The 26,024-nt window shown below is 41.8% G+C and overlaps 3 protein-coding genes across 4 annotated transcripts; 1 reads left to right on the top strand and 2 right to left on the bottom strand.

Moving 5' to 3' along the window:
* The first annotated feature begins 185 nt into the window (after window positions 1–185).
* LOC148914169 (uncharacterized) lies at window positions 186–20,116 on the top strand. 2 transcript variants are annotated; one of them, XM_089025563.1, is made up of 3 exons: window positions 186–766; window positions 18,722–18,980; window positions 19,490–20,116. In XM_089025563.1, the coding sequence occupies exons 1-2, from the start codon at window positions 340–342 to the stop codon at window positions 18,889–18,891; spliced, it is 597 nt and encodes a 198-aa protein (XP_088881689.1). In that variant the 5' UTR covers window positions 186–339; the 3' UTR covers window positions 18,892–18,980; window positions 19,490–20,116. The 2 variants fall into 2 exon arrangements, with proteins under 2 accessions (XP_088881689.1, XP_088881688.1); XM_089025562.1 differs by lacking the exons at window positions 18,722–18,980; window positions 19,490–20,116 and adding an exon at window positions 1,772–4,726 and having other exon boundaries at window positions 658–766.
* On the bottom strand, window positions 16,953–19,605 carry LOC116299829 (uncharacterized). Its single transcript, XM_031708539.2, has 3 exons — window positions 19,344–19,605; window positions 18,152–18,309; window positions 16,953–17,422 (listed from the first exon to the last, which is right to left on the bottom strand). Exons 1-3 carry the CDS (start codon window positions 19,603–19,605, stop codon window positions 17,246–17,248), a joined length of 597 nt encoding a protein of 198 aa, XP_031564399.1. The 3' UTR covers window positions 16,953–17,245.
* A 1,579-nt stretch (window positions 20,117–21,695) lies between the features above and the next one.
* LOC116299840 (uncharacterized) lies at window positions 21,696–26,024 on the bottom strand. Its single transcript, XM_031708556.2, has 2 exons — window positions 25,388–26,024; window positions 21,696–22,070 (listed from the first exon to the last, which is right to left on the bottom strand). The coding sequence occupies exons 1-2, from the start codon at window positions 25,827–25,829 to the stop codon at window positions 21,799–21,801; spliced, it is 714 nt and encodes a 237-aa protein (XP_031564416.1). The 5' UTR covers window positions 25,830–26,024; the 3' UTR covers window positions 21,696–21,798.

Raw genomic sequence — 26,024 nt, 5'->3', positions numbered from 1 at the left:
AATCTCAAAACACATAATCATTCCATGTTTTTTAATTAATAATTATGCATTAGAAGCAGTGTGCAGCAGAAGTTTTGCCAAATATTTAAAAAAAAACAAGATAAGAATCAAAAGATTTATTTATATGTATATTAATTAATTATAATTGAGACGCGCAGTGTATTTTTAGACTGTACGCTACAATTTGCACGCGCGGAGGCCGAGGTTGACGAGTAGTATAGGGAATGGGGGTTCCAGCGCAATCTCAACACGGGCAAGACCCGTGTCAAAAATCCACCTACGGAAACAACCCACTCCAAGTGTGGTTGGGGGCAACAGCGCAAATATGTTAGTCTATATATGGAGTGCGAAGAATGTAAAGAGTTTGTTTATGATTTCTGTGTAAAGTGCTTGAAACCCAAGTTTGTACCTACTAAACCAAATAAGTATATTTGTTGTGACAAGAAAATGCAAATAGAAGACGACACGTCAGCACAGTGTTACGAATGTGGTAAGAATATTCGTAATGCCGTACCAAATGCTACCAAAGAGCAGTATTACGCTAATGGAGGCCGTAAGAAGACCCCATACAAAAGAATAAAATACTTCAGAGACTGGATGAGTCACATTCAAGGTCATCGGCCGGTATATTTAGACGACGAAGTAATGGAAAGAATTATGAACCATTTAGAAGAGCCAACCCCGCAAAGTCTACGGAAAACGCTGAAAAAATTAAAACTAGGGAAATATTACAAAGCTATTCCCTATCTTTTGTCTGAAATTACCGGTAAGTCTATTCCCGAGGTTTCTGATATGAGCAGAGCCGAGTGGATGTTTTGTCGGCTGGATAAGGATATTCCTTATTACCCTGACGTAATTTACGAAATATTTTACGAAATAGACCCCAACCACCCCCTGTTAGGATGGATTCCGAGGCGACAATAACATATTACACGTAATTCATACGATGAATTTATATTACGCGTAATAATTCGCCAAATAATTCATATTACGCGTAATAATTCACTGAATTTATATTACGCGTAATAATTCACCAAATAATTTATATTACGCATAATTTCCAGACTGTCGTTCAATATGCAAATGAAATCCTGTCTCGCTTTTTTCAAAGCAGATGTTTACTGAGCAAGCTTTCTTTGAAGCTCTTCTTTTGCCTCCTGGTAGATCTTTTTGCGAGATTCCTCGGAAAGATCTTTTACGACTGTTTTTTTATTCCTTATGTCCGTCTTTAATTTCTCGTACTTTTCCTCTTCAGCTAAGATAAGCGAGAATTCTACGTCGTCTATCTTTCTGTCACGCAAAGCCTTTGAGACAAGATCGGTAATTGTATTTACTTTAGCCCTTGATAGAGCTATTGTCGTGTCGTGTTTTGATATTTTGCTTGACAACTGTTTCATAATGCCCGTAGCAACAGCCGAGATAATACCACAGGCTGCCCCAACGCCGGCCAAAGGAACTCCAACGATTATTCCCGGTCCAGTAAGCGAAGTAGCAACGCCGGAGCCCGTTAACACAACGGATATGGATCCTGAAGTTATCGCAATCTTATGTAGCGTACTCCGGGCTCTAACGTACTTTTTTCTAACTTTTTCATAGTGTTTTGTTTGCCCTTCCAAGTAAGCCAGGATTAAGTTCGCTTTATTCAGACGAAAGTTTTCAGCGTTTAATTCGTTAGGTGTAGTATAGGGAACATCTGGGTACAACTTAGGTGCTGATGGTATAACATCCATTATATATACTAATGTACGACGCTTTTGGGAATGATATTGAGGAGCAGCCACATCACGACAACCGGGATTACTGGAACTGGAGGGCCTTCAGGAAGATGTTTCCGCATGCAGACCCTAGTAAGTTCGAAAGGAGGCCTGATGGGATTTACTTCAACGGCTCCAGGATGTACAGCAACGAGGATTTGAAGCCTACGCTGGTTAATCAAATAGACGATCAACTGAAGCATCCTAAGATCTTACCGCATAAGCCTAAACCCGTGCAAGGTTGGTCAAAGGAATTATTGCTGGGTACCGGTACTTATCCGATACCCGCAGTTTCATTTGATAAACACCCAAGCCTGGACTTAACGTTGAACATGCGGGTCTCTAACAACCATTCCTTTCCGTTAAAGGTGCGAGATATCTTCAAAGAAGTTCCCATTGTTCATACCACCGCTAAGGAATCTCATGAATGGTTAAGTGGTCCTAATATGCGTTATTGGCCGCAGCAGTTGAACTTTGCAGTTTGGTGCGCCACTAGCGGCTGTGGTGTGAGTGCGAACTTGATGAATAATTCGATATTTATGTTTCATTTTCACTTCACGGTTAGGAGAATACTACATGAGATGGGTGTTACTGCGCTGCCGGGAGATGCTGCGTTTTATCCTAGAGATAACAAATACGACGTTCCAGCCTATAACAGGCTTTGTAAGGAGTTCGGTGTTGTAGGGAAGGATTTTAGATGCACTACCGGTGCTAACAATGGTTTGGGGCATATTTGGGCTTATTGGGGGATTGGTGGGCATGTGCTAAGTGATAAGGAAGTGCATACGCTGCGGTTGCAGTGGGACACTGGGTATCACAAAGAAACTCACGACAGTAGCACCTTCTTTGAACCAAACGCTAAGACCACTAAGGAAGTCAGAGACGGACCTCTGTTCAAAGACGAGGGCGGTAAGTATGGTGGAGCTAACCCGCTGATTATTAAGATTACCAACGACGAGCAAACGAAGCAATATCTTAATTTCATACCCCCAGAAGGTAAAGGACTAACTAGAGCTGGCCTTGCCCGTTTGAACCGCAGCATAGAAGCTTACGTGTATTCTATCCTTGGAGCTCAGGTAAATACCCGATCGAGTATAATCGGAAATACTGGCGCCGCAGAAGAGACGCGGGCCGAAGCCTTGATCTTATTCGAAAGTTCGATCTTGGAGGGTGACATTAGCAAGGGCGTACAGCGTTACCAACTAGCCATACAAAATTCTAAGGCGAGGTTGGACTATGCAGTAGCCCCGGGTTGTTGGTTAATGCCTAGTAATTTATCTATAAATACTGGTTCTGTAGTAGGATACAACAATAAACTGCAGCGAGCTACTAAGGATATGAAGTTTGGGGTGAATGACGTGAACTCTGACACTCTTAGGAACATTCCTCACTTCGTAGAGAAGCCAAAAAAGTCACACGAAACGAAGCTACCCGTAGTTAAGAAACCATCAAAGAAGGTCCTACCTGCGATACCTGAGGAATATGACCATAACTTACTAAAGGCCGGCTTAGCAGCTGCAAGCATTGGTCTGAGCTATTATATATGGCGATGAACAACCCCTACGTAGCTGGAGTAGATTGCGTCTATACGACTTACACAGGCGAGAAAAAATACAACCAGGCATCTTGGGTGGACGTCACCGGGATGTCTGTGGATCTGAACTACTCAGGAAAGAAGTTAATCCTTTGTAGTATTTGCCTCGGATCAGTAAGTCACACCAACATTGGTTTTAGATTTTGCGATAACAACGGCGTACTACAACCCATGCGCGTGAAGACGAACAACAGGGAGCCTGCGCATTTCTCCGTAGAGCCCAACCCCCTAAGCAACGAGAATCAATCCGTTTGGACTTTCCATATAGTCGCCGATTGCCATGGAAAGGTAAAGCTGCAGATAAGAGTAGACGATACGGGAAAGGTTACGGTAAATAGCATAGAAAATCAAAGGGATAGAGCCTATAATCACGCAACCATTAGCACTCTTACGGTAATAAGTCTCTAGAAGCAAATTTATTTGCTGGAATATATGAACCCGCACGTAAAGGAAGAAGGCTTTCATTACTATTTAGGAGAGATTCATTATCAAGGGGATGAGTGGTTTGATACCGAAATTTGGGCAAAGGTTGGTGGTTTAGGGTTGCTTATATGCACCCCCAACATTCATCTACGCAATAGCTGTAATCTTGGGTTTAGGATAGTAGATGAGACCAACACTCCACTATTTCCATATAGGGAGGAAAAAAATAACAGGCACTCGTCACACTTTACGTATGAGGCCGCACGTGGTGTTAGTAAGGAAAATCAACAGCCGGTAACTTTTCATATGATAGTCAATTGTCAATATGCAAAGCTTCAAGTTCGCCCCAGCGATAATTTCCAAGGTTTTCCCAATAGTAAAGGCTTTGTCGTATTTAATACCATAACGCAAAATGGCGGCTTGCCGGATGCTGTTTGGAATCATAAGACCATTTCTACCATGACCGCCATACCACTAGTTCCGCATTATCAAGGCGGCGCGAATACTATCTTTACTTATCCCCAATCGAGGACACCTCGGATTCCCGACGACGATAAGCCAGCAGTAATACACGAGGATAAGATTAAGCCTTCATCTTCTTCAGGAGTACCACCCCAATAGCGACGACCAAGACCCAAATGTTGTTACCCACGAACTTCAACAGTTCTCCGCCAGCCCTAAGTGCCAAGGAAACAACCGAACCCAGCAGCCCAGGAAGACCGGCTGCCATCTTTTTCCCCAAGTCCGTTAGTCCCTTACCTAACTTGCTTACGCCTGCGCCTGTAGCCTTAAGAGCGGATAGGATAACTCCTACTACGCTTGAAATGGCGACCGCAAACGCCAGCGGAACGCCATACTTCAAAAGGGCTCTTTTTATCTTTTCCTTGGCGGTAAGCCCCAATTCTCTTTCCAGGTTTTCCTTTTGCGCCTGTAATTCCGCAACTTCCACCTGAAGAGTTTCTAGTTTTCTTTGAGCTGCCTCCCTTTCCTCTTCAGTACGAGTTTGGTCATTGATTATTTCCCGCTGCCGCTCTATTTGCCCCTCCAGGTCTTCGATGGCCTGATCTCTTTGTCGGATTTGCTCCTCTTTAGTGTTGATTTCGGCAACCAACTGCCGCCGTTCCTCTAAAGAGCCTGCTATGGCGGTACGTAAGTTCTTAGCTTCTTCCTTGCTTATGTCTAGGTCTTGCAGGGCAAGTTCGAAGGCGTGTCGGGTTTGGTCTCTTTCACGTAAGGCATTTCCTTCTCGTTCTCTCATTTCCGTTATTCTTTGGTTTTTATCATCAAGTTCTCTCTTTCGAGCATCAAGGAGTAGTCGGGTTTGCCGCATGTAATCTGCTTCCCTTTCCTCCATCGCCTGCTTTAGCTCTTCTACTTCCCTTATCGCCTCAAGGCCTTTTTGTTGCCGCTGCATTAGGGTCTTAACTCTTTCGACGGCTTCGTCAATATTCTCACTATTTTCTCTCATTCTTTCGGGTAAGTTGGGCTCTCCTAATGCCTTTCTAAGGGTTGGAGGAATATTTTTATCTGCGTAGTATTTACCATTTATGTCCCTGATGACATATGGATGAGCATTAGACCTATTTAACCTTGCTACTACGACTTCCCTGCCCCATTCGTTATCCGCGTCAAACATTACTTGGACTTTGTTTGGATCCCAGTTTGGGAATTCTTCCTTGATCCTATCAAAATCGTCTGGGGTTTCTTCCATGGATTCGTCCATTTGTTCCTGAACCCTACTAAGCCATGCAGCGCCGGGGGCTTCAGGAATGTCGCCGCCTGGGCCTACTACGTAATCCATTTGCAAAAATTCTGGAACGGTTTTGTATGGATTTTTTCGTGTGAACATACGATTTAATGTGGCCTTGACCCTCCTCCATCTACTACCAAACGTGTCTCTTAAGGCTGCGTCGTATATCAGGGGGTCGGTTTCCGCGCCTTTAGTCCATGCGTCGTATTCGTCGTCGTTAATATCTACTTGACCTTCTTCAGTGGTGGGGTCGAAGTCTGTTCCTTCTACTTCCATTATATATGATAAGCTCAAAGTTAAACCCCAACGTATTACCTAAGCAGGTTGGCGGACTGAAAGCAGAACGCACCTTTCACCGGGTTACATTCACGCCTTCTAGCGCAAAGCCTGGAGAAACCTTGTACGTAGGCGTGCCCCGCCTAACGGATAACCTAGTGTTAGTTCCTGGTACCTTGGCGTTAAGGTTTGACCTAGCAATACAACCAAGCACTGCGGACGCGCGTCACGTTGTCAACGACCTTGGCCGCAACATTGTCTCAAAGATGCGGGTGAAGTTCGCAGGGGAATCCCTCTTGGACTTAAATAGGTACGATCTGTATACCACGTACAAAGACTTATGGTTGACTGCATTTGACCGCGCGCAAAGGATAGAGCAGGGAATCGCCAGTGATGCTATACGCAAGGTAAGAAGCGCAACCTCTGGCGCCTCAGGAGAAGACGAAATAAAGACGGCTTATGGTACTAAATATGTCGTTCCATTAGATTTCGAAGTTATCACGAACCACGGTGCATACTACCCAAGGCAGCTAAGCGAGCTGCAGTTCGAAGTAACCCTAGCAGACACTACGAACATCCTACAGGGAAAGGACGTAAGTTCCTCAGCCGTCCACCCATACTCCGTTACTAACTTAGAGCTGCAGTATGAAACGGTATACAGCGAAGACTTAGCCCGTAGCGCCGGTATGGAATACAGCTCCGGGAAGGCTTTCCTTTACGATCACGTCGTGATGTACAAGACGTTCAGCTTTACAAATAACGTCGAAGAGGTCATCAACCAAAGCATTAACCTTCCCAGGCGCAGCCTCACAGGGATAATGTTGCTGTTCGCAAAGACATACACGGCAGGATTGCGTGACTCTGAGGCGTTCTTTAATCCTAACATCACTAACGTAGGCGTTAGCATTAACGGAGTGCCTAATAAGGTTTACTCACAAGGGATAAAGCCCGAGGACATGTACCGGGAAGTCGCGCGTAAGTTTGGCGACCAAATTGCCCCAAAGGAGTTCTTCACGGATAAGTATGCGTTATGGATCGACATGCGCACGACGAACGACGAAGACCTACATGGTCAGGGATTGCGGCTGGTAAATACCCAGGACGGCATTACGTTGGAGATCAAGCGCACCAAAGACGCCAGCGACGCTACTAAGATCAACGCATATATCTTCGTAGTCTCAGACGCGCAACTGAGTGTAGAAATGAATCAGCTAAAAAGCGTTGCGTATTGATTCGCGTTCCTTGAGCCAAGCGAAAGGATAAAAAATATTCCTTAGGTATAATATGCTTCGCGTATTCGAAAACAACGAAACCAAACTGCAATGCATAGTGCAAGGCGATAAACTTTACTTCAAAGCGAAGGAGGTAGCAAAGGCATTAGGTTATGCAGACACCAAAGATGCTATTAAAGTCCACGTGCGGGACAAGCATAAGAAGAGACTTAACGAGTTGGAGGTGAATCGCCTCCCTTCTGGTTTACACCCGCAATCCCTGTACGTGACGGAGGCTGGTTTGTATCAATTGATATTCAGCTCCAAACTGCCAACGGCAGAGTCGTTCCAAGATTGGGTCTTTGAAGACGTTCTACCTACATTAAGGAAGAAGGGGAAATACTCGTTGGATAGTCCAAATAAGTTGATCATCAAAATCGAGACTGAGTTCGACTTACAGAAGAAGGTCATCGATAAGATACGCCGGTTTTACCCTACGCTGATATTAGCACCTGGACTCGGGGAATTGCAAGATACCACCAGTAAAAGGATAAAGTGCTGGCAAAAGGGCTACCAGGCAGGTCAACCCGACATCCTAATCCTTAACTCCCATAAGAAATACAATGGGTTCTGTCTGGAACTGAAGACGCCAAAGGGTAACGGCGTATTGTCCGACAAACAAAAAGCGGTATTGGCGCAATATGAAATGAATGGATACTTAACGATGGTAAGCAACGATTACGATCTGATCTGTAGGGAAATCGACCGTTACGTCGACGGCATTCGCATACCTTGCCCTTGGTGTGTTAAGGCTTTCAAATCGCATGAGAACTTACGAACGCACCAAAAGATATTTCATAGATATAATGATTCTTGAACAAACTCACTGGCGCGACTTGCTACATGGCATTTCATACGAAATAAAAAATTACGTCGTCTTCGAGGACATTAACCGTTTAAGGTTGGTCCTCTTAGACGGCAGCCAAGAGTACAGTTTATGGGCTCCCGACTGCGTACGGTACGTACTGCAAGGTGAAGAATATACACACCTGCGTACCTATGGTAAGGTTAACGGCCGATGGAAGTTTGACATCGAACGTCGCCCGGAAGCTAATCCATTGTGTGATTAGAAGTCATCCTCGTGGGCTTCTAGGTATTGGTCTGCTACGGCGGACCTCATTTTTTCTGTTATCTGGTAAGCGGATACGGTAATCAAGGCTCCCCCTATGAACGCTGCGATTTGAGGAATCATATATCTTTCTCATTTTTCCAAGCCTTTCGTATCGCCAGGTAATGATCTAAGGGCTTAGGGCCATCGTAAAGGCAGCACCAAATATGTTGGCCGCTACGTATACAGCCACATCGGTCGCAGATGCCATCCCAGTGTTCCCTATTCTCCCACCTTACACCCTCATAGTCGTCGAAGCATACGAAGTCTTCGTCGATCTCCTTCTTACGTCGCGTGAGCACCCGGCCGGTTTCAAGGGGGCAACATCGCTCTGCTAAATCGCCGTGGGTCTCGCAGACCACATCTGTGAGGTCATAGCGACGGCAGCGGTACTTATGCCAGTTTTCTTCGAAGAGGGGTTCATCGCATCGGCGGCAATGACCTTTAAGGCAGACTCTATGCTCGCGGTGATATCGTAGGGCCTGTACTGTGGACAGTTCCTTACCGCAGTCACCGCAAACAGTGCTGATGGTCTTCTGACAGACTTTCTTGGAAAGATGGTATTGCAGTCGCTGCTTGCTACTAAAAGCTCTATCACATTGCACGCACTTCATTATATATACCTTATTTTTTATTGTTAAATTGTTAAGCCCCGTAAGAGGGTTTTAGGATAGGGTCTATTATTTCTTGTTATTTTGTTAAGCCCCCATTAAAAGATGAGGTATCATTCTTTCTCATCGTTGAAACCAGCAAAAAGATAATCATGTTAACCATTCTTCGATTACGATGATTTAACAAAATAACAATAAAAAATAGGTCCTTACTTGAGACCTCTTTGCAGCATTTAACAAAATAACAATAAAAAAGAAAGACCTATGCTAATTCCCCTTGCCGGGGCTTAGTAAGATCTTCTTTGCGACCTCTTACTCTTCTCGAGCGTCGTCTAAAGTCCTTTGTGCTTTAGTATCCGCGGGACACCAATGTCCAACGAAGTCTTCTTCAGAGAATACCTTATTACAGTGACGGCAGGTGTATTTTTTACACGGTTTGGGTATCGGTGTTTTGGGAGGGATTATGCAGTCAGCAGGTAGTTCGCACGTAATGCAGTCCATATATCTATGGGGGATATCGAATGAAGTCCTTAATGGACTCCTTAGCCCACGTCGCCATTGTCAAAAGCGCGCCAAACCGTTCCGCGCGCTTCAGACCACACATTTCATCGTACAATTCCTGTACGCGCTCTTTTAACCGGTCTATCTCTTCCCTTTGCATTTCTATGGTGTCTCTTTTATCCTTTGCGTCGGCGGTAATCCTTCTTACTGCTTCCACTGGTTCCATCTATATATGAACCCAGATCACATGCCTTGTAACGCTCTGATAGTAGGACCCACCGGCTGCGGAAAGACCCAGTTCATCGTGGAGCAGCTATTAGGACCCTTTAGATACCGCTTTGACTACATAGTGCTGCTTTGTCCCACCTACGTGAATAACCGCACCTGGGAAGGCATAGGAGTGAAAGACGACGACTTCTTCGTAGATATCTTAGATCCTAACGAGTTATCCAGCCATTTGAAGTTTTGGCACAAACAATTCCCTAAAGATACACAGACTTTACTCATACTGGATGACATTGCCTGCGGGGACGACGTAAAAAAGCGCACCTCCGAATTAGTGAAGCTCGCTTTCAGCGGCAGACACGACAATATCAGCGTTTGGTTGCTTTCCCAGCAGCTTACCAGTGTCTCTAAGCCCTTTAGGGAAAACATAGGCTCTCTCGTAGTATTTTATACTCCAAGTAAGTCTGACCTGGAAACCATCTTAAGCGACTACGGCGGTGAGATATCCAAGGAACAGTTACACGAATACATGCGGCATTTAAAAACGCACCAACATTCCAAGATGATCTTCTCTTTGAGGTTTCCCTACACGGTTGGAATCTATGATTCCTAATGTATATGGACATTGAGCAGCTCTTAGATGAAGTCCCCACACAGTTAGATGAAAGTAACCTCAAGGAACAACTTAACATCCTTGTGTCTTCGGGGAAGTGCAAAGAAATGATAGGCAAGGAACTTACCCATGAGCAGGTTAATAAGCTGTCAGAAGAGGAGGTTAAGAAGTTCCATAAGAGGTACGAGGCCGCCCTCGCAAGTAAGACCACGGACGCCGTAGCAGACTCCGCTATCCGACTTGCCACTAAATTGCTTGGACTTGCACTGCCTATAGACGACGTGGAGCAACTGCGGAAGGACATCAGCGAGGACTATGTCATATCCCAAGAACTTAAGATAACCTGTGGGTGGTTGTCTTTGAAGTGCGGTAAGTTAATGGCAGTCGCCTCTGCGGCTTTGCACGTAGCTCAGCATGTCGACTTGAAGGAGGTACTAGGTTCCTTAGGAACATCTTGGAAGGACTTCAAGAAGGACAGAGAAGTCGAAAAGGTCTTCCAGGCGGCACTTGCTGAGGTACCTGATCAAGCCGCCTCAAGTACCTAGTCAAGTCGTTGTCAAGTCACCTCAAGTACTTAGTCAAGTCGTCCTTAAGTCATTCTCAAGTACTTAGTCAAGTACTTAGTCAAGTCGTCCTTAAGTCATTCTCAAGTACTTAGTCAAGTCGTTGTCAAGTCATTGCCAAGTCATTGTCAAGTCGTCATCAAGTTACTTGTCAAGTCCTTCAAGTCCCTTAATATAAGATGAGTGGCACCGAAGAACAACCACCCGTAGAAGATACCAAGATTACCAAGGCTAAATCTCCGGGCAGAGTCGCTGCCGGAAAGAAGCTCGCGGAGATGAATAAAAAGAACAAAGCAAAGAAGGAGGAAAAGGTGGAGGAAAGAGAAGAGGAATCCTTTATTAATCCGGGATACGTCATTGGCGCGATAGGAATTGCTATAGCAGCAGGCAGCCTCTACTTACAATGGCGGGCTACGAAGCCAGAAGTAAAGTGGGAGGCCCCAACATATCGCGCACCTGTGGAGGTTAGAAAAAGCAAAATCCCTGAAATGGAGTAATAACCTTCTCGCTTTGTAATATAATGTCGACCGCGTTGTTGAAAACTGTTGAAGAGGCAGCTATCATTACTTCCATCGTTGCGAGTATTGGTTGGGTAGGTAAGAAAGTGCTCAAAGAAGACTTTACTGAAGACCCAAGCAAGAGCTTCGCTAACTTTGCTAAGATGACCGCTGCCGTAGGCGGGGCTATCATGGTAAAGGATTACCTACGGAAGGAAAAGTACCTACCTAATGTATAATGGTTAGCTTAGTCGCAGGTGGAGTCATTGCAGCTTTAGCATTTACAGGGGCTAATTATGGTGGTCAATATTTGGATAGATTAGTTAGAGGCGACAAAAGCGGTGCCGCCGAAAGAAAGAGACACGACTTAGCGCTGGAGAAATATCAAAGGGACGTTGCAGCTTGGAATGAAAAAAGACAAGCTTACAGGGATTGGTTGGATAAGAACTACCAAGACAAAATGCAGGCAGACAAGAACTTCGAAAACACAGACTACGCCTTTAAGCTCTATGCGCAGGCGCATCCCGACTTTAGAATGAGAAAGCCTCAGTTCAAGAATTACTACCAGCCTTCTAAGAAACAAAAAGACAATGAATTGGTCTTTGTAGGAGTCGCAGGGCTGGCGGGAGGCGTGGCCTTGGCGTATCTAATATAATGATCGTCTTTTTGGAAAGCGACAAGAATAACTTTACCACTTATTTGAATCCTCCCATCCGCGCGGAAAGGGTTAGGCTGGTTAGTTGCTCTTTGTACAATTCTTGGTATAATTTGATTGGCGGCTTTGTCGTTGTGAATTCCCAAAAGCCAAAAATACCAGATTCCCATTACACCCCTATAACACTGGCTAAGGAGCTAGCAAAGCATGGATATACTCTTACCACAGGATTACCCCATGAAATGAAATTCAAGAAAAATAATGGGAGCGCCAATCTAAAGGACAGTTCATTGGTAGAACTCCTGGGCCTTACTAGTACCACGATAAATAGCGGCAGTACATATGATGTGAAATGGAAAGTCGCATCCTCTTACGAAGTCTATTGCGACTTGGTTCATAGTTACAACAATGGAGAAAAGTCTTCTCTTATGTCCAAGTTTCTGCCCAAAGGTAATCCATTTGACCCAGTAGAATACACTCCCATTTCTTTAAGCTATGACTTGTCTAATTTGGTAGAAAACATAAACATCACCATTAAAGTGGACGGAAAGACGGTGGATTTTAACGGACGTAAGATCAATCTCATCCTGGAATTCATATAATGGGCCGCGTAGAGGACAAACTCAAAAGGATTTACTATGGGCCTGAAGGCTATTGGAAAGGAGCGTCGGCCATCAAGAAACTCGCGACCGCGGCCAGGGCATCAGAAGAAACGGTTAAGAACTGGTTGAAAAAACAAACCCTCTGGCAGGTTTATCTTCCCGTGCCCAAGTACATTCCCAGGCCCAGCTTTACCGTAAATACCCCCAATGAAGTTCATCAGGCGGATTTGCTCTTCTTACCACATGACAAGGTGAGAAGAAAGACCTATAGGTACGCTTTGACCGTAGTCGATATCGCAAGCAGATATAAGGACGCCGAACCCATAACCAGCAAGGATTCTGGGGAAGTCGCAGAAGCCCTAGGTAGGATTTATAAGCGCGTCTTGAAATGGCCTAAGCTGCTGCAGGTGGATGCGGGGACGGAGTTTATGGGCGTGGTTACCAAGACCCTGAAAGACCACGACACTAAGATTAGAAGAGCTGAAGCAGAGTACCACAGGGGTCAAAGCATCGTCGAAAGATTCAATAAGACTCTGGCCGAGCGTCTCTTTGGGTACCAGTATTGGAAAGAGCTGGAAGATCCCTCCAAACGCAACAGGGAATGGACTCAGAGGCTCCCCCAGGTCATCGTGGCTTTGAACAACGAGGCGGCCAGGGCTACGGGAATAAAACCCAAGGATGCCATAAAAAAGAAACACGTGGAACACAAGTCCTACGTCAGAAGTTCGAGGGCGGTCTTCCCCCAGGAAAAGAAATTAGGTAATGTCACGGTTCGATATCTCTATGAGCCGGGTGAATTAGAAGGAGGATCCAAAAGAGCTACGGATCCTAATTGGTCTTTGGAAACTTACCAGATCCGAAGTGCGATAGCTAAGAAGGGTCAGCCCATCTTGTATTATCTTCATGATGGTCCCACGCGTGGGTTCGTCAAAGAAGAACTGCTTATCGTGTGATGTCCGAATGCTATCGTATGCACTCCGTCATCACACATCCATCGCTTACCGTCAAATGCAGACAGTGACACCTTCTCCTGCGTGACGTTATGTATCTGATGACCATAGCTGCGCAGGCTGTTCATCTTATGCCGCTGTTCCTTGCGTGTTCGTAATACGTTGAGGTAGGACTCGTGCGTAATGTCCTTCTTAACCACATACTTTTTTACGCCTTTAGCTTTCTTTTCTACGCCGTCTAACTTTAGCACGCTGTACATCTTTGGTTTCAGACCCACGTACTCTACTATGGGTTTTCCTAACATTTCGTCTTTCATCTTCCCAATTACCTTCTTATTCTTCGCAGAGTAAAGGAAGTGCTCCTTCGGGTAACCGCTGGTGTCGTACTCGTCTATGTCGGGGAGGCAGTCTTTGTAAACGTCTTCCGTTTGCACTTCTAGAATTAGGGAGTCGGTGTCTGTGTACAGGAGGCGACAGCGGTCTCCGTACTTTGGCTTAAGCTTATCGTAGTAGAACTCGTACATAAGCAGCTTCGATAGATCCAGCACCGTAAAGCCTGTGTAAACGGGCTTGTTTAGTAAGAGGTTTGCCCTTTTCATGTGAATCACGTAGAAGTTCAGCATTTCTACGTATCTAACGAAGCCTGGCTGTGACACGTATGCTTCTGCTTCCTCTTTGGTGCTGACTATTTTTACGCTTACGCGCTTGCGGATGTTCTCCATTGTCTTTCCGAACACGCTGTTGTTCATCAGTTTGAAGAGGTTTTTCTCGAAGTCATTTTTCGCTGCGGTACGCTTTTGCGTGTTAAAGTCAATGTAGGGACGCATCCAGGGTTCCTGCGTGAATTTTAGGACTCTGTGGATCTTCTCTACGCGCATTCCGTGTCGCACGTAGAACTGCAGGTTGCGGTAATGTACCACATACTTCTTCTTATCCATCAGGTTCATAGTTAGTTTCCTGTACGGTTTGTAACCAGGGCACATTTGCTTTTGCAGCGGACTTAGCTGCTTAAATGGTATCTCTATCGCTTCTGGTGCTAAGGGGAACTCATTGTGTTCGTCGTGCAGGCGCTCTGGGTACTCCAGATCCACTTCTAAGACGTAACCCTTGTCTTCCTCCTTTCCTACCTGCATGTAGAAGTCTATCGGCTTCACTGGATCCCATTCGAAGTCTCTCACAGGTAGGTACTGTGACATTGCCCAACCATAAAGGTTATTCGCATCCAGGTAGTAAATGTATGTGGTTGGTTTCTCTGGGTCGTGCTCTACTAAGGGGTTGTTTGCGCGGGCGTAACGTCGGCTGGGTCCGCATACGCCGCCACGAATACCGTCTTCCATAAACCGATACATGTCGTACTCCGTTAGGAGATCCAACTGCGCATTTGTCTTCTTTAACAAAGCACTCCAGCTGAGCCCAGGAGCCGTGTAGAAATTAGCGGGATCCAATCCGTAATATTCCATAGCCATCTTTCTGAAGCTTTGGAAAACATCTGCAAGCAGCACTACGTCAGACCTTAGGTAGATGTCGTGGTAGTCACCCATGTTCTCACAGGAGTACTTTTCCCACACGTCTAACGCATGCTGGTACTCCTCATCCTTTATACCAGACTCGTTTAGGGTGCTGTAGAAGCGATCTTTGGGTGGTAGGGGTTCTTTGAATCGATCCCAGGAATCCATGTATTCGTATGGGTAGACTCCTTTCCTTTCCGCGCCATATTGACTGGAAATGGGAAAGTTGGTGTTATACTTTACGAGGTTTGCTAAGGAGTCCGCCATAAACTGCTGCGAATCTAAGAACTTTAGCTTACCCACAGTTACGGACATGTAGCGCTCTTTGTTGTTGGGTATGCATTTGACGTCGGAGCCGTCTGTTCCTTGTAGTAGCAAATGGGAGTCGTAACCGCGGAGGTTGTGAAAGAACACCGGAATCTCCATGTCTGGATTTACTTTGAAGTTTATATTGCATTTCCAATGAGCCGCTCCTCTGTATTTACCCGTGATGTGGCAGTGATCCCTAACCTTATCCACATAGAAATCCTCAACAAATGCTTTGTGGCAGTGAATGCAGTGCGTGGAGGGCTTTCCCGGCTTCTCACCTTTCTTAGCATACTTCCCGCATTTAAAATGAGCTTCTCCTAGATACTTTCCATCTTCATCCCACGCTTTCTTGGCTCGTCTTCCAAACTGAAGAAGCGTATGTTGGCAAATGTGGCATTTTTTTGCCTTGTTAAAAGCCTCCTGGTTCTCTTTGGTAAATTCCATCTTCTTTGGACGTCTTAATTGTTTTCTAATCTCCCCCTCCTCTTCTCGCAATGCTTCTAGAAACTCATTAGCTGCGTTCTTACCTCGGTAAATCACAGGAGGGTTTGCTTTACCGTCTGATTTGACTACTATGTAACCAAAGGAGCAGATCTCGTGTAATCCTACCTTATTCGTGGCGCCACGTTTCTGCTCTTCCTTAGTTATCAACGCTTCGAAGTCTGCATATATCACGTAAGGCACTTGCATCTGCTTTTGATGGTCTGCGTATGAAAGCTCTTTGTTGGTGGGCATCTGGATCCGTTGCGCCACTTCTTCGACTCCGCGGCAGATCTCATCGTGTTTCTTTAGGGTATTTAAGGATGTAAATGACAGCAAGCAGCAGTCGCAGAAGTACTTTTTGCCTTTGTGCTTAGTATGTCTGTAGAATAGTCTGCTAATGTGTTTAACCCATGAGTAGTGTCCGCCGTGGTAGAATAAATGTACGCGCTCTCCTTTACTTTTTGACAGAACTAACGGTACTATCGTCTGCTCTCTGACTCCGTAAACGTTAATTGCTAGATCGTTTATTTCCTCAAATATGGGGATGTCTATCAACTGCATGGGAAATTCCACACCATCCCACTCTAAATCGTCTGTGGGATACTTACTTGTCCTACAGGGATCCTTCTCTGCTGGATACAGTGCAGACCTGATTGCCCACATAAAGCATCGATTGTCTTCATTCTTCACGTTTACAATAGCCTTCTTCCTTTCTACCCACGTTGGTAGCGGTACGTAACTCCCCCCTCGTATGGGTACGTACCTGGCCATACTTATCTCTATTCCTTCAACCTCCTCTACTGTCCAACCCGATCCTTCTTTCGTGTAGTTAGACAGCGACTCCATTATTGCTTCTAAGGCTTCACTGAGTGACCTATCCAGATTCGTGGATTCTAATATCACTAACGACTTTGATCGCAACATTGCTGTCGTCATTACCTCGTCTTTTGACAAACTTACTTCTACCATTATGCTCGCTTTCAGGGCTCCTAATTCTTCTATACCTTTTCGGAGAGTCCTTTTAACCTTCCTTTCTGACTGACGCCAAAACTGTCTAACGTCAATCTCACCGTTACCGGGTATTGTCACCGTGCTGAAGTTGCTTTGGGATTCCATCTATATAATAGGAAATATTTTATACCTAATACCAAGCACTTTTTAGGCCGTCGTAGTCGTACTCACAGTCCTGACAATGCCAAAACAATTTAACCTTAGTCTCAAACTTCTTACCACATCCACAATCATAACTGCTCATACACTTCGTCTTCATTTTCAAATGCTTTTTCAAATCCGCTTCTTTCTTAAAAGTTCTCTTACATTCTTCGCACTCCATATATAGACTAACATATTTGCGCTGTTGCCCCCAACCACACTTGGAGTGGGTTGTTTCCGTAGGTGGATTTTTGACACGGGTCTTGCCCGTGTTGAGATTGCGCTGGAACCCCCATTCCCTATACTACTTTGACGTATACAAATTTGCAGTCGCGAAAAAAGTAGATTTTAATTAGAGGACGTCGAAACTTCCATCAACGTTTCAGAATTATGAGTTAGATTATTTATTTTCACTTTTCACGATAAATTCTTTCCCTTCTTTTCGCCATTTTATGCGTCGATTCTGAAACCAGACCCGGACTTGAGCCTCGCTTATTCCAATCTTTTGGGCCAGCAGTTTTCTATGTGAGGATGCGATGTAGTGATATTGGCTAAATACTTGTTCGAGGATGTTTATCTGTTAAAAAAAGATAAGAAATGTTGTTTGCAGTTGAGCACTAAGGTCCTTTAAAGTCGGTGAATGGTAAGACACACAAGATGTTTTCCAATGTTTTCCTGATTCAGTTCAATATTGTTTTTTGTTTTTTTTTTTGGTTTTTTTTTTTTTTTTTTTTGGTTTTTTTTTGGTTTTTTTTTTTTGGTTTTTTGTTTTTTGTTTTTTGTTTTTTTGCAAAATTTCAGCTTTAAATTACTAGCCATGAATACTAAAATAGAAATTATTACATAAAAGATTAAAATCAGGCGTATTCGGTTTTTTTTAAAAAGAAAAACCGAGTTGGATTTGGACACAAGGGATAGTTGGAGGGAAAGAAATGAGGAGGAATGGAGGAAGAGAGGGAGGAAGGAAGGAGTAAGCTAGGGGGTGTGCGAGATCATGTTTCATGACTTAACAGACAATGAACTGATTTGCATATTCGCACGTGAAAAATCGAGAGAGTGAAGAGTAGTGAGTCAAGCGATATTCTGTGTTAAGGAATCAGCATGAATAACTCGTCTAGATTTTCATTGAATCTGGTAATTAAGATTAGAAAGAATATTGTATGTGCAATCTCAAGAATCTTACGTTGTGCATTCATTGGAGTCATTGGAATAAAATTAAAAGAAAATAATCGAAAATACATCATAGAAAAGAAGAAGGGGGAAAGAAGGGAGGGAGGAAAAGTATAAATCATCATGTTTATCTCACCTGACCAGGCGTGAACAAAGTACGAGTTTTGCGTTGCTTGACCACTGCTTTCCTCGAAACTGATGGCTGATTCTTTGCGTCACCTTTCAACGACAAATTCGGATGAACTTTGGTCGACTGAGCTTCTGAATTGGAGAAAACAGCACTTGAAACTTCCACTGATTGAAAAAAAATACAAAATCGTCAGTGTAAATTCGCATTTATATTAAGTGTTATCTGACTGCAGATCGTAATAATAAACAATTACTTATTTCATTTCTAAGGCAGATCCGGTAAACATGACATATTCTTAGCTATTTTTTTCTGTTTACCGAGAAACCGCGCTGTCTATGGTGCCTTGAACGTGAAATTAAAACTAAACTTAAATTAAGACTCTTGAAAGTCCTTTAATTCCTCGCAATAAAGAAATAATTTTACTTATATGTCCATGCACGCTATAGTACAAACACTAAATGTGTGCAGTAGTTGGTCTATCACAATTTAGCAGTAAATAGCACTAATTAAACAATAGAAAACAATTGGATTAGCTTAATTTAGTATCTATCTGTTCGTAAACTAAATACGTTTTAGGAACAGGTCAAAAACTAGACGGGACAACTGCAGAGCCTGGAAGTGACACTGACACGTATGGGAGTGCAGAATCTGGATTATCTTCTGATGAAGATTGTGAGGAAGAACAAATATTGGCTGAGCTTTGCTCAGATACTGATGAAGAAGAAAAACGTGGTGACGAGAGATGACACAGTAGAGTTTGATAGTAGAATGACAACTACTGTGACAACAAGATCAGGAAGACGTGCAACTCGTTTACTACTATATTAAAAACAAGGTCAGCCTAAATTATAAGTTATGGGGGAGAGGAGGGCCAGAAAAAATTGTGCAAGTATTTAGGGGAGGGCCAAATTGTTTTATATAGAAGAAAAGCGGGGGCCACTAAAAATTATACAGGCCAAAAATAAAATGCACCAGCCCTCCCCCCCCCCCCCCCCCCCCTATAATTTTCGACCTGTCCTTTAGAGTGCTCGCACTAAACCCGTGAAACAAGTACTAATTTTTAGTACTAAATAGTGATAATCAAACAATAGAAAACAAAGGATTCTGTATGAATTACTACTAATTAGTACTAAATATTATTCACGGGTTTAGTGCGTGCACTCCAGTTATTGAAATAGAAGTATGAGTTTTGCTTTACCTTTGTCCTGAGTCGCTAAAGCAGACGGCACGCAATGTTCGCTCGTATCAGTGGTATTTTCATTCTCATCAACTTCCAATCCCAAACTCGATCCTACATGGCTCACAAGACTAATACTTTGTTTATCTTTTAAATCGTCGTAATAGATAGGGTCCTGGCTAACCCCATGTGGAGTATTATAAGAGCAGGTACATCTTGGGTCAAATGGCGTGGAAAGCGACCAATACTGTTCCATGGCCGAAAAATTCACGTAGTCCTCCATCTTCAACAGTTCTCTTCTGAACAGTCTTTGTCCTCACGTGCATAGTTATTTCATTGAGGGGTTTATAGGTATAAGTTGTTTTGATCAGTCTTATGCCCAAGGCGACTGGAAAAAAACGCATATCTAATAGTATGTCATCACTTTGGCTTTGGTCTCTAGCAAACAGAATATGAGCAAAGCCAAAGCCAAAGACAACTGAAATGCAAAGTTTATTTTGTTTGACTGTTCTAGTATTATATTTTATAAACATCGTCAATTTTTTTTTCTTGGGTTCTTTATGTCATGTTCCACGAATATTCGTAGAACCTGAAATGTAGAATCATTCCGAATCTTCATTTTCCAAAATGTTCTAATATTGAAAACATACTCAGAAACCGTTTCTGAGTACGGCACTGAAATGGCATTTCAGACGACTCTTTTCGTTAGAACTTAAAAGAAAGCTTGAAGTAAATAGATCAGTTATAAATTTAGACGCAAACGAACAAATAAAATTTAAAAAACGTTTTTCCAATGTCAAGTTTTTATCATTACTGAAAAAAAATATCTAAAGTAACAAGTAAAAAATTATTATATATAATTTCAAGTGAAAAAAAATTGTTATGACAATCATGAAAATTGGCATGGTATTGACAAAGCTGTTGAATATCCTTTGGTCTAAGTACAAGTCGGGTGAACATTCTTTAGAGGGACTTAGTAACGCCTTGTCAACGATAATGAGGGCTCTTTCAGAGACAAAAGGATGAATTAATTTAGTTAGTTTTGAACTGCGTTGCTATGAAATAGTTGTCTTTTGATGAGTTTTAGTCTGGTCAAAACAACTCGGAGTTGATTTGACCTGTTCATGCCACTTGGTCGATCTATTGGAAGACATTAACGATTTTTTTTTTTTCTTTTTTCCCTACTTTAACCTGGTATTTAATATTAAGAGAGGATTCTTTTCGTATTTAAGTGTGAGCGCCAAAAACTAATTTCTTGACGAAAGGTTGTTGCACAAGGCTAAAATCTTGTTATTAAGAAAGTTTAGCTTGTTTGGAAGTGGAGATAACCGATGAAAGTGGAATCAAAGTGTTAACCCGAAGCAAAAATTTAAATCGAAAATGAGGTTTAGGCCTTCATTTGCTTATTTCCCATACATTTTCTATTTAAAAAAAGCCTGACAAATAAGCTACATTCTAACACAACTGCACCGAAATGCCAGAGACTTACATAACAGAAACGTTTCTTGAAGGCACAGAACGGGAGTGTCTAGCTTCCTTCGACAAATTTTAATAATAATCCCCTGAAAAGTCTGAAAAAGAAAACAGCCTCCACGGATCTGGGCGGATCTTTGGGTTTTCAGTAATTTTTTTATAGATACACTTTGAAATTTAATTTTCGGAGCAACTAAGAGCAAATACGTAAGACTTTTAAAAACTAAAATAAATAAATATGGGATAATGAGCTAAAATCGTGAGTGTTTCGTAAAAATAGCAAACACACGGTACCGTGGCTTTCAAAAGGCTTCCGTAACCAAGCACTCCAATGGCTATTGTGCATATTTGATTGGTTAAAAGCGAAAGCCATTTGAGAGTCACTAAGGTTCTGTTTTCAAGCAGACCTGAAACAAAAGGTCCGAACCAGACAAAAAAAAACTTATGTCGAGAGAAACTAAGTATCCAAATTTTATCGTCCGCCCTTTCAAATTCTACCCCATTTTGCATAAAGAATTCGTACTGCACGATTCTAACTTTATTTGTTTTCTAACAAAATTTAACAGTAAAACCTTAGTTTCTTCTCTTCTGCTTTTCTTCACCGCCCCGCCAACGCTACAAAAGTCAGTCTAAAAGTGAAATCGTCTTCCACAAATAAATATTTTAATTGAATAACCTATCATACAATTAAAACCTATTTACTGTATGAATGAAATGGGGTTATATCAGTATGTGTTTATTACGTATACTACAAAGATGTAAAAGTCTTGTTATTAGTTAAACATGTGCCTAAGCCTTGTAATATTATTATTAATACAAAGTTATTATATTTACGATTTCTTTGACATCCAATGATGATTCTGTTTCTATGCAATTTACACACAAACACTTGTTCCAAGTTTGTTTTTTGTTGTTTTTTTGTGTTTTTTTTTTTTTTTTACAGCTAGCAGAAGAAATGCAAACGATATGCAAACTATGCAAACTATGATTTTTTTAAAACATTTTAAATAGAATGAGTAAGCATTTGTTTTCTCCACTTGATTCTTCGATTCTGGAACCAAACACGTACTTGAGTTTCGCTAAGCCTTAACTGGTTTGCGAGAAATTTTCTTTGTGATCCAACGATATACTGAGTGTTCAAGAAGACTCGCTCGAGGACTTGAAGTTGCTGGGCTGTAAAAACAGTTCTTCCCCGTCTTGGTCCTGGAGCTATGTTCGAAGCTATGTTGTCGTTGGTATGAATCTCTTTATCAGGCACACAGATAGTTGGAGAAACTACAGTGAAAAGAATTCGCATTGGTTAGGCCCTGGCCAAACGAGGAAACATGTTTACCGCACGCATGTTTCCTCGATATTTCTCAGTTTAGCCACATGCGAAACATTGCTGCGTCCAACAAATTTTGCTTCCAAGACGCAAAAAATGTTTTTGCTGAGCGGCAGAAGCATTTCATGTTTCCAAGACGCATGGAAACATTGTTTCCCGATGTTTCCTGATAGTTTTGCCACCTTAGGAAACATTTAGGAAAACATGTTTCTGGAAACATGTTTCCTCGTTTAGCCAGAGCCTTAGAGCGAGTAATTGACGGCAAAATAAATAGACCATAGAAAAATTGGGAAATAATGATGTTTCGAAAATAAAGCTTTCGGTTTACAAGTACGAAATATTCTGTTGTAAAGAGAGAGAAAAAATTAAAAAATTAGGCAAATTATGATTTTAAATGTTCGAATTTTGAGTAAAACTTAAATACATTGTACAAATATAATATTTTTAAGTGTTTTCGTGTAAGGTTTGCTCCTAAACTCGATCACCTCCCTGACGCCATAAATATTTATCATTGATGATGCTAAACAAATTATTTAGCAAGTGAACAATTATATGAAATAATTAATATAACGTACGACATACTTCAGATTCATGGTGTATAACGAAACTTTAAATAATCCAACAATCCATCAAAATCGGGTTTAAAATTTATCTCTTCACGACTTATCGTTTCTTTTCTGTTTGCACAAGGTACTAAACTGGCTTCAGAAGTGAGAGTTGTTTAAGGTTTAAAACAAAAGCCCCCTATCAAATCTAATAGCTGGAGGCAAAATTGAACGTCAACAAGCTCAGCTAAAGTATAATTAGATATGTAATTAGATATAATTGAAAGATAAGGTTTATATATTTTGAAACAACATTCAAAATTTCTGGGTTTTAATTCCAATTATCTTAGTCAAATAAATTGCAGAAAAATACTACAAAATTCACTTCTTTAGTATCCTAACTAATCTTGTAGAGCCAATTCGTAAAACTAATTGTTTGGTATTATTTACTGGGTTAATTTAGCGGTGCTTTCGAATTCTTTCCCACGTGTGATGGAGCTGAAAACCCACGTGTAAGAACACTACAAGAACTGTCTTTTTCCCCGCTCTATTCTCTAAGAGTTACAATGAAAACATGTTCCATCTAATATTTAATTGTCGTCTGTTCTGCAGGTAACATTAGAATGCCGACTGATAATAAAATAAACAGTTATTATGTGTCGAAAACGAAGGCTTGAGGAGAAAGTTCTAGTCTTTCTTAGTCACTTCTTTTCAAGGACATTTTTGAATTGAAATTTAGTACGCAAACTTGCAGCTTATTTTTATACTTCAAACCGCCCCTCATATAATCAAGTACCTGTTCTTATGTCCTATTATGGTACTTCAACAAAGATGTTCTCCTTAATTTCTCAAAACGACGACTAAATACACACAAAAATAGTGTTTCCGGGATTAATGAGTTAGGTTTACACCAATGGAAAAGTTAAGCACGTTCTGCGAATGAAATGGGGCGAGGGAGTTCTCGTTTTGTTTCATTATGACTTTTGAACAGTTTTGTTTATTATTGCCGTCATTAAAGCTACGGAGCCTAAATATATCTGATCTAATTGCCAATTTTCTGCGAGTTATAAGTTTTGTAATGAAATGACTGTGTTTAAACTTAGTGGAAATGTGTCCTTTTGTCGACTGACTGAACTGAGGAGGAAGTGCGGAGAAAAATGATACAACGTTGATGTGTTGTAATGGCCTCGAGAGAAACGCCACTCAAAACTTTCCGGCATTTCTGCCGAAAATGATACTTATATGAGGGCTAAAGCTTCTTTCAATAACATTTCTTTTTGAGCTTCAGGAAACGCTGGTTGTTTTTAAGGAAAGATAATTCCTCACTAGGATCCGCTGTTGTATTAATCATTAGTAAATGTATCGATTTCTTCCTGAAGTGCAAGTCTTTTTCTTCTTGTAGTGACTATATATTTTATAAACTTTTCTGAAATATATCTAAATTCCCAATAAAGCTGTTACGAAGCCTAATAACTTTTAATTGGATTGTATTATGAAATATAGCAGTTGTAATGATTAGATAAAACAAGATAAATAACAGTTTTCGATTACTGTTGAGTCATCATATTATTTTATATATTTCCTTAACTAGTTGAATGTCCACATAAACATTTATGATAAAGTATGATAAAGCTTCACTTTAAAGCTAAAATATCCATCATTACCGTTAATGTCATTAGCACGAATGTTTACCGTCGTTCGTGATCTTGCCTTTTTTAATTTCAACAACGGGAAATAATTGATTGAAAAATAATGATAATGAAATAAAGAAATGTTAAGGCAACGGCTTCGATACTTTTTTTCTTCTTTTGTACGAAATTTATCTCTTATTCGTTTTGACCATTTTTGTCGTAAGGAACAAAGAAAGCGTTAATTTAAAAGTTTGAAGTCAATGAAGCAAAAATTGTTCCAAGGGGTTTGACTTATTACGCGATCAAAAAAACTCGGAATCGACATAGCCGTTTAACCCCAAAAAATCAATGTGCATCTTCTTCTTCTTCTCTAAAATACTCCATTAAAAAAATGTCTGAGTTAAAAAAAAACAAACCCAAAGATATAACTTTTTACATAGGCATCGATATACAATGTCCCACGAAATGCTAAAACTTAAGCGAGCATAAAGATAGTTGCCGGAATGGAAACTACGTGTAAATATCCCACGAAATGGTCCATTTTTCAAACATATACCTTTACTGATTTGCTCACTTACTAACGGGGATAATACGAGCAGGCGTTGTATCTACATCATGCACGTCCCTAACTTTATATCATAATAGAATTAATCTTATTAGGCGCTTCGTCATCATCATGCAAGATACCTTTAAACTAACAAAGAAAAGCTTTAAGCTAGTCAAAATAAATTTATTCGATCCTTCAAGGAAAAAAACCGAAAAGGTTATCTCAAATTTTATACTTGTTCAGTGAGAAATTCAGCATTTTATCTTAAACTGCTCTGCCGGACAACCTATTAGTTTTATTGGGTTATTAGCGGGAAATAATTTCATTATACATAAAATAATATGGGAATGACGGAGATCTTTGGTTTTCAAAGGCAAACATAGCCAGCTACTAATGAGGACATAAATCAGCTCAATACCGCTGTAGTACCGGTTAGTGAGAATTATGAGGATTTATAGCTTTAATAGTGTGAGAGAAGCGAAAGATCATTTAGATGAAGATTCCAACGTGCTTGGATATTTTATTCGAGGGTTTCCCGACCTTACCTGTAGCGGGTTTGAGGCTTTGAGGATCATTGCTCGCAGCTCGTAGAGGTTGGCGAGTGTCTCTTGGCGAGTACAACGTCGTGGATGTAGGTTCATTTCTTCTGGTATCTTGAGGCGTCACCAAGAAAGGCTTGTAAGCCAAGGAAGGGCTTGTTACGCAGGTTGTGCAGTCACAAGGACTTGTGGACCCTCCTCTCTTCCCGTGCTGGTTACTAGCAGTATGCTGGCCAACTCCGTACGGCGTGGAGTAGTGTGGCGGCCAGTAACAAGGCGCAAGAAAGCTTCCAGATCGATCCGCTGCCATATGGGGAGCCGAAGCTAGAGACAGGGTATAACCAGGTTCTATACTGCTATCTGGACCCTCTTGCAGGTGATTGTGAGTCATAGACGAGTTGGAGAAGTAAGAAAAAGGCCAGGCTAATGTAGAAGATTTTCTTTCCATAATCTTAAATAATTTCACCCGAGTTGGATTTCAAGTTGATCAGTAAGTCAGTCTACTTAGGTTGTTGGTTGCAGTTAGCGAGTGAATCAACACAGTAATGAACGTTATTAACGTATCACCTTAATTCCATTAAGCAAAGTAGTTTTATAGCATCAGTTTCATTGAAAGAGCCTTTTGTCTTACGAATGAGCGGGG

This window comes from Actinia tenebrosa, unplaced genomic scaffold (genome assembly GCF_029948245.1).
Source record: "Actinia tenebrosa isolate PJP-AT-01 unplaced genomic scaffold, QUT_ActTen_1.0 PGA_scaffold0__85_contigs__length_37466705, whole genome shotgun sequence".
In the NCBI taxonomy this organism is placed as follows: Eukaryota; Metazoa; Cnidaria; class Anthozoa; order Actiniaria; family Actiniidae; genus Actinia; species Actinia tenebrosa.
The sequence above is the reverse complement of the archived record's forward strand: the minus strand, read 5'-3'. Positions and strand labels throughout refer to the sequence as shown.

Bases quoted from the DNA above. Each gene is read 5' to 3' on its own strand.
- LOC116299840 (XM_031708556.2), bottom strand. From the start codon at position 25,829: ATGGAAAGAAAATCTTCTACATTAGCCTGGCCTTTTTCTTACTTCTCC. The intron at 22,071-25,387 runs GTAAGGTCGGGA...TTTTCACTGTAG, and splicing joins AAGCCTCAAACCCGCTACAG to TTTCTCCAACTATCTGTGTG.
- LOC116299829 (XM_031708539.2), bottom strand. From the start codon at position 19,605: ATGGAGGACTACGTGAATTTTTCGGCCATGGAACAGTATTGGTCGCTT. The intron at 18,310-19,343 runs GTAAAGCAAAAC...TTTTTCAATCAG, and splicing joins TTTAGCGACTCAGGACAAAG to TGGAAGTTTCAAGTGCTGTT. The intron at 17,423-18,151 runs GTGAGATAAACA...TTTTTTTAACAG, and splicing joins CTTTGTTCACGCCTGGTCAG to ATAAACATCCTCGAACAAGT.
- LOC148914169 (XM_089025562.1), top strand. From the start codon at position 1,826: ATGTTTCCGCATGCAGACCCTAGTAAGTTCGAAAGGAGGCCTGATGGG.